The 13,894-nt window shown below is 38.6% G+C and overlaps 1 protein-coding gene across 2 annotated transcripts in view; it reads right to left on the bottom strand.

Annotated features, from left to right (window-relative positions):
* NELL1 (neural EGFL like 1) overlaps positions 1 to 13,894 on the bottom strand; it is an 823,138-nt gene that overhangs the window by 16,110 nt on the left and 793,134 nt on the right. For both annotated transcript variants that reach the window (XM_082747362.1, XM_082747363.1), the window contains one exon: positions 3,386 to 3,579. In XM_082747362.1, the coding sequence (XP_082603488.1) occupies positions 3,386 to 3,579 (194 nt within the window). The remainder of the gene's footprint in view (positions 1 to 3,385; positions 3,580 to 13,894) is intronic.

Raw genomic sequence — 13,894 nt, 5'->3', positions numbered from 1 at the left:
CCCTAAAGACTAACAATGCTGAGCATCTTTTTATGTGCCTGTGGGCCATCTGTGAGTCTTATTTGGAAAAATGTCGAGTCAGGTCTTTGGCCATTTTCAGTCAGATTATTTTTGGTGTTTAGTCTCGGTTCTTTATATATCTTGGATATTAGCTCTTTATCAGATATATTCTTTGCAAATATCTTCTTCCATTATGTAGGTTGCCTTGTCATTTTATTGCTTATTTCCTTTGCTATGCCAAAGAATTTTATTCCATTACTGTCCCAATGGTTTATTTTTACATTTGTTTCCTTTAGCCTTAGGAGACATGTCTAGAAAGATGTTATTAAGGCTGATGGCAAAGAAATTACTGCCTGTGTTTTCTTTTAGGAATTCTATGGCTTCAGGCCTCATATTTAGTTCTTTAATCCATTTTGAGTTTATTTTTGTGTGTAAGTACAAGAAAGTGATCCAGTTTTATTCTTTTGCATGTAGCTATCCAATTTTCTCAATACCATTCATCAAAGAGACTGTCTTCACCATTATATAGTCTTGCTTCTTTTGTTGTAGACTGACCACTTAAGTGTGGATTCATTTCTGGCTCTCTATTCTGTTCCACTGATCTATCTCTATTTTTGTGCCAATACCATAATGTTTTGGTCAATGTAGCTTTAGGTATAACTGAAATCTGGGATTGTGATACCTCCAGACTTGTTCCTTTTCAAGAATGCTCTGTGGTTCCATACAAATTTTAGGATTATTTATTCTAGTTTTATGAAAAATACTATTGGTGTTTTCATAGGGATTGCATTGAATCTGTAGACTGACTCTGCTTCTTTTAACAGTAAGCCTTGACCCTTTGTTGGCTTGGGTAATTCTGCTCTTTTGTGATTTGGTTTTATTTGAATTTGAAACAACAGTATGCTTAAAGAGCCAGGATTTATGTCCCAACCTTGATTTTATTTCTTAGTCTCCAAGTTGATGCTATTGTAGTCCATTTAAATGCTTAAGTACTGAAACTATTTCTTTTAAAATTGGAATAAAACACTTTCAGATGCAAATACAGGAAAGAAAAACAAAAAAAAAAACAGGGTCACATATAAGTTCAACTTTTGGGAATGTCTTACAGAATTTGATTTAGGGTTTTTAATTTAGCTCCTAAGTCCAGGCCCTCCTCTCCCTCCACGAGCTCTTGAAGCTAGGTAATTAATGAGTAATAAATGCAACTGGAAAATAAATCAGCAAAAGATTTATGTACAGAAATCTTCCAGTACTTTATTCATTAAGGGGTGGGGTGGTGGTGGAGGTGAGTTATATTAACAGTATAGAATTACAAGGTCTGTTCCTCTCTTGTGACTTTGGAGACATTTTAAGAGTCAAAGTAGAATATAAAAATTTATACTGCTTGGATTATTAGGATGATTAATTAATGAAACTTTGGGAAGTTTTAGTGATTGGTAATTTCCTTCCCTTGGGCTTAAATAAAACAAAAACTGAACAAGAAATTTTGGTGCCATACATTAGTCAAGACTCAGCTAAAATCTAGTGCTTATTCCGGGGACTGGAGACCTATAAAGCCTAAAAAGGATTTGGGGTTGTGATCATCCTTGTAAGTTTGGGGAAAAGAGTATTTTCTAGAGAAGAACTAATAAAGAACTGCATTCTTGTTTTGCTGGCTGAATGGAGACCTAATTGCCAACCTCTTCCACAAAACTTTCTCAACTATTCTAACCTACAACAAGCTTTTCCTTCACTAAAAACTTTGTCCTTTGAGTCAGTGCTCCATGCGATCATTAACACAGTACAAAGTTTAGAGTATGAGCTCAGTCAAGTTTGAGTGACTGATTAATTCATGTTAAATTTATCAGCAGGTACCCATCTGTAGAGTTTTATAAAACATGTATTCAGATAAAAAACTATGAAATTTGGGGCAAGCCAATAAAATTCAACTCAATTCAACTCCCTGCTTGGATATTTACATCTTATGATACTTAGGGCACATTATTTGCCCTAAAACTTAAAGCTTTGTCTTTCAAAGCTGTGTTGTAAGAATTAAGTGTGGGGGTGCCTGGGTGGCTCAATGGGTTAAAGCCTCTGCCTTTGGCTCAGGTCATGATCTCAAAGTGGGATCAAGTCCCACATTGGGCTCTCTGCTCAGCAGGGAGCCTGCTTCCTCTTCGCTCTCTCTCTCTCTCTCTCTGCCTGCCTCTCTGCCTACTTGTAAAATAAATAAAATATTAAAAAAAAAAAAAAAAAAGAATTACGTGTGAAGCTGTTTTTAAATTACAGAATGCTCCAAACATGGGAGATACTCAGTATATGGAGTCCCTGGGCCTATGTTTGGATGTGTGGAACCAGATGAATGTGTAAGATAAAAAAAAAAAAAAAAAAAAAAAAAAATGAGCTTCATGGGGTAATCTAAACACTTGGCTTAGCTTTCTTAAAAAGGGGCCCCCAGGTCCTTTGGAGGTATGGCAGACTTGAAGGCAGGTGAATGAACTGAAGGATGTTTTAACTCTGTTTCCAGAGAGAACTCTGAACTTATCAGGATACTAGCTCCCTAACAGGCTATTCAACAAGTCATTTCTCATGGTTCCCACACCCATAAAGTGCAAGATTAAAAAGTACCATCCCAATAGACATAAAAAATACAATGCAAGAGCTACAGTAAAGTAATATCAAAGGAAAAGAAATAGGCAAGATCAACAAAAGAAGAAATAAAGCACAAGGAAATCATTTTAATAGGCCCATTTTGCAAAGCATAAAGCAAAAACGTGATGACAGAATTTTATTTTCATAAGCATTAAGCTTACTTTTCCAAAGAACGTAATGTAAAGAATAGTCAGCCCAGCAACACAAACAAGAAGAAGACATCATTTACCAAATGGTCTCATACAATCATTACCATTTGTTCAGAAAAGAGGTCCACCTGTCTCTGACCTCTGGAAACATGCCTGTGAGCCTTGCTTTTCTGGACGGCATCACCCCCAAAAATGAGAGAGTTCACGCAGGTAATCATTTCAGGCAAAGGGTCATTTTAATCAGCAAGTTTGTGTAAGTGTAGGATGAGGGCTCATGAAAGCTCTCACCCAGACAGCCCGCAAGGCACTGCAAGCATTCAGTGGAAGGACTAACATTGGCTTCTCTGGCCCAGTCCCTCTGTGCTCTGCTGTCTCTTCTCAACTACACACCTTACTTCTCACGAACAGCGTAATCAGCTCAAAACAGGGTTGCTGCCACTCAGCAGCATCATTAGCTGTAGCAAGGGTTAGAACAGAAGAAGCTTTTTCAGAAACTAGAGTAGACCCACAAGTCAACACCTGGGGGAAAGCACTGGGGTGTAAGAGGAGAGAGTGAAGGAAGGAAAAGAACAGTTCCAGTTCCCGCTGCCCTCAATGAGCCTTACCTTGCAGGAACAGACAGAACACCTGTCTTCTTTCAAGGTCCACACTTGCCCATTGCGCTTCAGTCCTCCTTCATGGGGGCAGTCACCAGAGCAGGAGGGCCCAGAGGGACAGAGGCAGTCGAAGCCCCCTTCCAGGTTGACACATGCAGAATCATTCCAACAGGTGTGAGTTCTTAAGGCACATTCATCAATGTCTGCAATAAAGAAGGCACAGAGCTTCAGAATCTAGCCAAGATTGTTATTAGAAAATAGTAACCCTTTATGATAGCATTGATTAACATTGCTGAGCATTTACCTTGTGCCAGGTACCGTGTTAAGTTGTTCATATGCATTATCTCATTTACTTTGCAAAGCAGCTCTGCGTGGGAGCATCTTTTCTTATCTCTATTTTGCAAATAATAAGGTTGAGGCTCAAAGAAGTGAAATAACATGAAATAAGTGTCATATAGCTAATGGGTGGCAGGTCTGATACTCGAACCTGCAGCTGTGGGACTCCAATTACTAAATTATCCAGTAGCAGCTCTAAATTAGTTTTAAGATATTCCCAAGAAGTATACCGTCCAGAGGCCATAAATAGTGCTAATTCATTAACAGTGTGGATACACCCTATGGAGATCTGGGTCTTTTAGTAAAGATGTGAATAGATTAGCCACTTATTAGGAACAAGTGGGCAATTAGGACAACCCTGAACCAATTAGACTGCCCCCAGATCCTCGGGCCAAGGGTGAAAGAAGAGGGAATAATTCCTGGTAAGTGTCTTGCCTAATCGAATCCTTTCCATCCTAAGGGCTTAAAACATTTCTGTTCCCACAAAAAATAGCTAAGAGCTATTGTAGGCATGGCATGGATGCTGATGGAAGACACACATATATTTTGCTGTTTTTGAACGACAGCTAAATATGGAAGGAAAGCATAAATCCAGTCAGCCTTCTCTGACATTCAAAGCTTGAGTGACCTTAACAACATCCCAAACACAGAGCTGTCCAGTCCTGGATTGAGCCTTTCTCCAGTGGGCCATCTATTACCTCAAAAGACAGCCAATTCCATCACTGAATAACTCTTTTAGAAATGTCTTCCTTAAATTGAAATGAACTATATTTTCCATTTACTTCTACTTACTGGTTTTAGCTCTGAGACCACTCAAGGAAAGTCTACTTGATTTTTCTTTATTTAGGACAGTCTTTACACTATTTAAAGATACTGGTCATTTGTCTGTCAGAATCTTCTGCTCCATTGATTAATTTACTTCCATGTCCTTCAAGTATCCTTCAGATGCTGATACCACTGATTCTAGTATATTTTTAGCAAGTCTTCTACACACAATGTCTTTATGCACACTGGATATTATAAAAGTTGGTGATGATGTGTAAAATGCTGATGTTGCAATGGTGATAACAAGGCAACATGGAAGTACACAGAAGTAACTTTTGGTAGGCTTCTGGTTGGGAGGCTTTGTTTTTGTTTTTGTTTTTTAAAGATTTATTTATTTATTTGAGGGGGCAGGGAGGGGCAGAGAGAGAGGAGGGAAGAGTTCTAAGCTCCACATGGAGCGTGGAGCCTGACATAGGGCTCGATCCCACGACCCCAAGGTCATGACCCCAGTTGAAGCCAAGAGTCCGTGGCTCAATCAACTGCACCACCCAGGCACCCAGACTGGGAGGTTTAACCTATTTATACCCAATATAGTAAGTTAGATTAAGATCAGTATAAATTAACTTGTTCTACACACTAAATTTCGAGTTAAATATGTATAAGTTTATAGGCATTTAGTTAAGGGTTATGGCTAAATTAAAGAAAAAAATAATAAAAGTAGCATTTTTTCTTAAAGTACTCAGAGCAATAAAGCATTTAAAAAGGCATAATATCAATTTTACTGGTAGTGTGCTGTACTTAGATATTGTTTCAAAGTTTTTCAAAGATTTTCTGTGAGTTATGCCATACGATTGCAAGATAGAAACAGTTAGTCTCATTTACAAAAGAGGAAACTAAGGCACAGAGATGAGTGGGTGGTCACACATCTAGTACCATGTTAGAGCAAGGGATGTATCCTGGGCCTTCTAATACATGCAGGAGAGTTCTTTTCTGTGCCAACTCAAGGTCTCAAGTCATCCTTCAGCATACTAGAATGTTGTGTGGTTTTATCTACCTTCAACTATTTACCACCTGGATACTGAAACTCATTTTCAAGGATAAGATCTTACATGGGTTCTTTTTAGTCAAAATTCTGAAAACATAATGACTCAAATTTCCTAGAAATTTGAAACTACTGTGACTTAAACATAACGAGAAAGAAATGACCTATCTTTCCTTGCTGTCTGCATGAAGCATTACTGGTATAAAACTTGGCTTCACAGCAGAGGTACAAAGCAGAAAGTGTGATGGAGTTCATACAATATTTTTAGAAGCTTATTTCAAGACTTTTTTTTTTTTCGTCTGTGTCCCATCTGACATAGCCTCAGTAAAGACATTTAATTAATGAAAAATGTTTTCTCCCTTGAAAACTGTGAAAATGAACCCAACTTACAATACCTAGACCACAAGTCAACTATAATCTGACCTCAGTTACATCTTCACTCTTCCTCATAGAGTCCATGCTGTCCCCAACACATTTGACCATTATGTGCTCCTACCTAGAAACCTTTCTCATCTCGCCAGTTTTATTCCTCTAACTCTTCCCAATTAAAAGTAGCATTGGATGTGGGAATCAGGTGACCCCTGTTTGAAACCATACTCTTCTATTTAATTGAGTGATTACTACATACAAGGCATTTTATACATGACTATATGTCTTTGGTCACATTATTTAGCCTCTCTGATGCTTATTTATCACCTATTTAAAACCATACCTGGGGCACCTGGCTCAGTCATTAAGTGTCTGCCTTCGGCTCAGGTCATGATCCCAGGGTCTTGGGATCGAGCCCCACATCAGGCTCCCTTCTCTGCGGGAAGCCTGCTTCTCCCTCTCCCACTCCCCCTGCTTGTGTTCCCTCTTTGTCTCTCTCTCTCTCTCTCTCTCTCTGTCAAATAAATAATAAAAAAAAAAATCTTTAAAACCATACCCAACTCATTTCTGATCAGTTATTTATTTATTTATTTATTTAGAGAGGGAGAGGGAAGGAGAGAGCACATGTGAGCAGGGAGGGGATTAGGGACAGAAGAAGAGGGACAGGGGGAGTCTTAAGCAGGCTCCATGCACACAGCCTAGAGCCCAGAACCCCACTCAGTATCACAATCCTGAGATCATGGCCTGAGCCCAAATCAAGAGTCATTGGCTTAACCGCCTGAGCCATGCAGGCACTCCAATTTATGGTCTTTTCAAAATCAAATAAGATATTTAAGACAAAAATTCAAGCCCTGTCTCCTCAATTAAGCATCTCTTAATATTGTACTAATTCATAGTAATCTTTCACCTCCTTGAACTCCCATCACAGTGAGAATGTTGGTGATATATCCTGTCTTGGAACAATACTAAAGTGATTTTGCATTTTTCTCACTCCTCAGTTTTTGCTGAAAGTGGTAACTAAAATATTCAGTCTTACACTTGTCTCATCACATTTACAATTCAGTTCGGATGTTCAGAAGACACAGATAGAGTTAATTGATAGATAAACTGATGGCTCAACACCCATGTAATCACAAAAAACAGAATTCAGATTTCTCTGAATTCTGTCTTAGCTCAGCTCTTCACACATGTCCCTGACTACTGCATTAGCCTCCTATCTGGTCTTCCTGACTCCAATCACTTCTCACTCTAATCCCATGATTTTTGATGGTGGGCTTGACAGAAACATTTGAGGAGACTGGTGCCCAGGCTCACCACCACTAGAGACTGATTTAATTGGTGTAAAGTAGGATCCAGACATCTGGGCTCTGTTCAGCCAGATGAGAATCACTACTCTAAACACCTTTCACAGGGGAGTGGCATTCTAAAAAGCAAACTTGTCCCGTCACTCCTCTACTTACCATCTCTCAGTGGATCACTGATGTCTATAATAGAAGATTTAAACTCCTGGAATATCATATAAGCCTTGACCTAACACTTCAATTGTTAGCTTCTGTCTCATCCCTTACAATGGATGATCCACAAACAGTCTGTGTTGTTTTCTCTGTCTGTGCCTTGGTTATGTCTTTTCTTATTACAGGAGTGCTCTCCCCATCCCTACTCCACTTTTTCTTAGCCTGTATGAAATGGGTTGACATACAAATTAATTAGTTGATGAGGTAAGCACTTCTATTCCTGTGCTATCTTCATTCCTGTGCCGTCTTCAAAATCAGGATCAAACATCAGCATTTCTCATTCTGCAAATCAGTCACTACTGACTCTACTTTATCCACAATGCTATCCTTGCATTTATCTCTTAGGAATTCACATTTAATCTACCCATCTCCATAGATAGATAGTGAGCTTATTGAGGGCAAGGACAAAATCTCTTTTCCTTTTTCTCTTCTCTGTGCAAAGCACACCAGAATGCACTGCGGCTGTACAATGTCTTTATTTAACTTACTTAAATCTAGAAAGTTTTTGAACCATTACTACCATAAAGCCTATTTTGTAAAATTTTGGTCTCATGGGTGTTCAGTAAGCATAAGACATAATTGCAACCTCCCCCCTCAGGGAACACATTTTATTGTTGAGTTTTCATCTGGGAAAGCCCATTAGTCTGGTTCAAAGTACAATAAATATAGCAAAACAGTAACCACACTGAAATAGGAAGGCAACCTTCCTTCTTCTGTCCTCACTTCTGTTTCCTGTCACATGCTTGAGGACAAGGACAGAGGAAGACCCATTAACCAAGCACTTCAGAAATTGTTTGGAAGAGTAATTTCAAGATTCCAACCAGTAGCTACAAAAGGGTCCTTAGCTTATGGTCTTCTCTCAAATAATCTCTAAACTGGCAATTAATGGCCAACTATAATCTGATTTTTTAAAAACATTTGGTTATTTTTGTATTATAAAGTTGCAAGCATATTGGCAGTGCTTTCCTCTCATAAATCAAGAAACCTGAGCATAAAGACGAACACACCTAGTATGTGTCATCAAAGCAAGGGACTAAACCTGGATTTCCTTTCGCTGCTCCAAAATGAAAGGATTTCACAGTTGGAATATAGGACCATATTGCCTACAGAGTTCCATGTAATTGCTTTACTTATGACACAGAAATCTAATTCTGCTTCCATGCAATTTAACAGATTTATGGAAAGCCAGATGTTAGCAATTATGGAAACCGACATCATTCATATTCTTGGTAATACAGACCTGTTTGCTCTGCACAAAGCCAACTTAATCTATTATACATATCCCAAGGCATCCAAAGGGAAGAGGCACCCTATTTACATATTGCAACTGTTGTTCTCTGCTGAGCAAACACAAAGACATTCACCCATGATACTTACCCAAATCATCTGACAGGCCTCCAATGACAAAGAGGCAATGAAACAAAAATCAGGCAAAATATTCCACACTCAAATCTATAATCATTAAAGTGTACTTGTTTTTTCTTATTGTAAGTAATGGCTTTCTGTGATTTCTTTGTGTTTCTCCTTGTAAATTCATTATTTAAATGCTCCATGCTCAGATGAGAATTTCCTCAATAAAATTCTATGACTAGGCTGACATTAGAACTAATTTTCTTGCACTGACATTTTCAAAATTTCTGAAAGCTGTTATTATTGTACTCAATTTTGCTTTAAAAAAAAGTCTGCTTTGCCTAGTCAATCTGTTTTGTTCTTTAATTTGAGGTTCTTGGGTTATTTGGGCATGTAAGAAAACACAATTCAGAAATGTTTATATCAGCAGCAATCAAACCAATCCCAACCTAGCCCCAAACAATTTTCCTACCCTTCGAGAAAAACGGCTCTGCAGACATTTTAATAGCATAACAACAGTAATGGTACCTGCCTCAGGAGCCGAAAGTTCTGAAGGTTGATTTCAGAGATTAAGGGAAACATTTTTGTCAAGGCTTTGGCAGCAGTTAGGTCAAAGGAGTGAATTTTTTCATTACCCCATATTCCACCTTCTTGGATAAATTTCATAGCACATCTAGTCTTACTTCCAAACTCAAAACAGGTGATGTGTCAGAAAACAAAATTTAACCTGGGGTTTTAATATCCAGCTGTGTGTGTGTTCTGACTTGGAAATCATTACCAGACATTAGTAGCTTGGAAATGAGAACAGAGCTTGAGGGTTTATTAATGATAGACAAGATAGGGTGCAGATGCCTCTCCCATAGCTAAAGCAATACCGCTTCTTCTACAGTGGCAGAGAGAAAGTCACAGGGAAAAATACACATGCTGCGCATCAGCAAAATAAGTGAAAAGAAACAAGAAGATAAATCTGAGGTGTGAAGTGGCTTGCAAAACACACGGCTAATGAAATTGTAACCTGCTCAGAAAGTTTCAGGTCCGGCACAAGAGAGGTGATAGCCATGTTCTCTCGTGTGCTAGTCATACTGTACTTGGGTACCATGTTCCTTTAAAACACAGACTGTTAAAGATGGGGTCGACACACACAGGACCCATCAGAAGAGATCCGTCAGCATAATAAGGGACTTAAATTCATCTCAGTTTAATGAAACATGAAGTGTTCCAACCAAAAAGGAAGAGACTAAAAGAGAAGTGAGCCGTAGTTGGGTCTATCTGAGATGCCATTATGGATCTCTTAGGAAGTTCTAATGTTCTTCCTGGTCAACTCCTCTTTGTTGCAGCCTCCACCCCTTCTTGAGTCAGGAAGAAACCATTTCCTATGGTGTTTCTCTTATTGCTCAGGGTGTAATTTTGTTAGTCTCCAACAAGTCTTGCCCTTTTCCTTGAACTGAGCAGCCTCTCTAAGCCAAGGAAAGAGAAAAACAAAGCAGCTTGTTTGGGCTCACCTTTTCCTGATCTAGTCCCTAGAGCCAGTTCTTGCTTCCCGGTATCTACCACTAGCAGGCACCCCCGCTGATGTATCTTCATCCTCTCCCAAAGTTTGTAAGCTTCCAAGCGACCCTCTCTTCAAAGTCTAAATCCTAAAGTTTCTCATGACCAGTAGTTCACAAAACCATCGTCCTTTAATCAATAATAGCATTTGTTACAATATTTGTCATTTCAGTCTAAGAGTTCTCTTCTTGATCCTTGTGGGATATGATACTGCCCTATTCATCCTCTTACCTCTTCGTTCATCCAATCATTAAGCGTCAATCATCAATTTACTAATTACAAATGTATTTATGAGCATCTCTGCTGTCCTAGACATAGTGATAGGGACTGGGGATAAAATAGGCAAAGAATACAGACATGGTCCTACAAGTAAAGACCTTGTAGACTTCTCTAATTTTTAAGTCATTAACATTTCCCAAAATCCCATTGCTGATCATTGGCTCTCTTTCTCCTCAGTGCAAGAGGAATAACATCCCAACTAAAGCCTAACCTTTGGAATCCAGCAGCTCTGGGTACCAGTTAATGGGACCAGTTGTCCCAGTTTGCCGAGTCCCTGAGATAGTTGACCTTCAGTGCCACAACTAGGAAACTTCTAGGCAAATGAAGACAAATGAGTCACCAGCACACCAGTCCCATCCCCAAACCCATTGTTTTTGCGACTCTGGTAAATTTACTTAACATCCTACATTTCAAAAATGTGGATAAATAGTAACTCCTGAGATAACCTGGTAATTTCAGTAAGCATGTACTACAATGCTTATCAGGTAGTAAATTCTCAAAAATGATTAGCTATTATAGTTGTTCTTGATCATACTGTTTCTATATTTTTTTTCCTCTCATAGTATCCATCTCATCTCATGAATTCCCTTGTCCCATCTTTTTGGGATATACTCAAATCCACTTCGCCAGTCCTGAGCTCTTTCTAAGCTGACACCTTCATCTGTTTACTGAGGATTTCCACTTGAATTCTAAATTTTCATAGATTCTCACGGATTTGATCAGTACATTGGCCAGCCAAACTCAGAAGTGCTAACACTCTAAGCTCTCTCTGAGCCCTACTCAGTAAATCTGGTGTTAATATTAAGTGACTAATATTAAAAGAATATAGTTTCTTGACACTCTATGGACTTGCCCTGGTCACAGATCACCTTTATAGGCTGTACAAATAAAAGTGTTCTACTGCAGATGGAGAAAACAATTCCTTCTAAGTAAGAAAAGAGGAGTAGAATAAAAGCAGAATAGCTTTCTAAATCAACCAAGGTGGTTTACTTTCTGCCATGAATAACTCATGCTTCTTTAACTAGTGATTAAGTCTGTTTAAAATCAATATAATTCTGACCAGTGGAGAAAATAAAAAATCTATAAATATTGAAATACTTGCTATCCAAAGAGAATTTTATTGCAGAGAAGCTACAGTATTGATGCCAACAACCCTAGATTTATGTTCTTATATATCTGCTCATAGGTGAGAGGGTGGGTTATGGTAGAGCTGCGTCTGCATCCCTGAGTGGAGCAGTTATGTTTTTACAAGCTGTTAAATGCCTAACACTGAGCCATACAGGTTCTGTTATTATATTCATTTTATTATATAATGAAGTTTCACCCTCAACTGGAAAGAATTTCCCTCTTGCACTTGAATTTTGTATCTGAGTTATGTGACATCATATGCAGAGCTATGAGCATACTTTTCTAATGTCCTTATCCATTCAGAATGAATAGTCTGGTTTTACTTATCTTTGTGTGTCCCACAGCATCTTTATAGTGTCTTTCGCCTGGACTTGCCCTGGTCACAGTATGAATTGCATGCACATGTGTTAAATTGGAATCTGGTTGAGCTGGGATTTAAAAAAGAATGCTTGTCCTTTGGGGATCTCCATTTTTCTCTTTGTTACAGTATAGGAATTGTATATTTTCTAAGATATTGTCTATTTCCAACTGGTATAATTACTTTTATTTTTTTTTAATTTAACTTTGTATCTTTTTTTTATTGTGTATGTTAGTCACCATACAGTGCATCATTAGTTTTTGATGTAGTGTTCCAAGATTCATTGTTCATGTGTAACACCCAGTGCTCCATGCAAGACCTGCCCTCCTTAATACCCACCACCAGGCTCACCCATCCCCCCATCCCCGTCCCTTTGAAAACCCTCAGTTTGTTTCTCAGAGTCCACAGTCGCTTGTGGTTTGTCTCCCCTTCCAATTTCCCCCCCTTCACTTTTTTCTTCCTTCTCCTAATGTCCTCCATGTTATTCCTTATGTTCTGCAAGTAAGAGAAACCATATGATAACTGACTTTCTCAGCTTGACTTATTTCACTCAGCATAATTACTTTTTACCTTCCTAGGACTGTTTGTAATTCCAGTGTTAGACTATGTGTGGTAATAGATGGAAAACAGGATAGAGGAGAATGGAAGAACCCAGCTTCAGGATGACAAAGAGATTTTTTAGACCTAAACAGTTTTTCCTGGACTGTCAATATTTATTACAACATCTTTTATGTCTCTTAATGAGTGTTTATAAGCAGGTGCCAAAGAGAGAAAGTAATGAAGAGATAAACATGATTTTTCTATCCGCATTGAAGACTTGGAAAATGAAGTCCTTGGTGACAAATACACATGGGGAATCCAGGTGGGGTGAAAACCGAAACTAACTCTCTATTTTGATAAATCATTCTTTCAAACAAGTTGTCAGATGGAAATAATTTCTTCACAGAGAGGTTTCAGAGTAACTTCATTTACTACTGGAAACATCCTACAACTTACATAGAAATAAAGGTCAAAAAATTATGGTCAGTGGTACAATTCTAAAACCAGGTCACAATCCAAACAACAAGATGGTCCAAACATAGCCCCTAAGAATTCAGAGACCATCCATGCCTATTATTTTTTTTTTTTTAAGATTTTATTTGTTTATTTGACAGAGAGAGACAGAGAGATCACAAGTAGGCAGAGAGAGAGGGAGAAGCAGGCTCCCTGCCAAAGAAAGAGCCCGATATGGGGCTCGATCCCAGGACCCTGGGACCATGACCCGGGCCGAAGGCAGAGGCTTAACCCACTGAGCCACCCAGGCGCCCCCATGCCTATCATTTATTCTCTCCTTCAACCCCTGTTTATTTTGGTCCCTAACTTCTAGGAATTTGTCAAAGCTCTTCCCAAATCTCTTTCTCAATAGAAGGAGAGTTAAGATATTGATGAAGGATAACAATTTGGACAACTGTGCCAAGAAGGGCAACACCTACTGAGAGAACTATCAAGCTATAAAAAAAATCTTAACATCATTTCATGGTGTCTTTTCTTGGACAATTTCTTCTCTTGGATCTACTTCCTCTCTTTATATTTCTTCTAGCCAACTGAACTGAGTAAAAATAGATTTGGGGCTATCTTCTATTTTGAAAGGATATCCTCTGGAAAGGTCTAGAAGGCATTTGTTGAGTCAAGGGAAAATGAAGCAAGGAATAAGAGACTTTAGCCCACTCTGCTCTAGACTTTTAGGAGACAAGTTCTGTTTATTTTGATATTTTTTCCTTTCTGTGTTTTTCCTCCTAGGGAGGAGAGGCAAAACCATAAAGACCAAAACTAAGTTGGTTTCCAAGGAA

Source organism: Mustela nivalis (genome assembly GCF_964662115.1).
Source record: "Mustela nivalis genome assembly, chromosome: 9".
Lineage (NCBI taxonomy): Eukaryota > Metazoa > Chordata > Mammalia > Carnivora > Mustelidae > Mustela > Mustela nivalis.
Note: the sequence above shows the minus strand (reverse complement) of the source record. Positions and strands in the feature narration are given on the sequence as shown.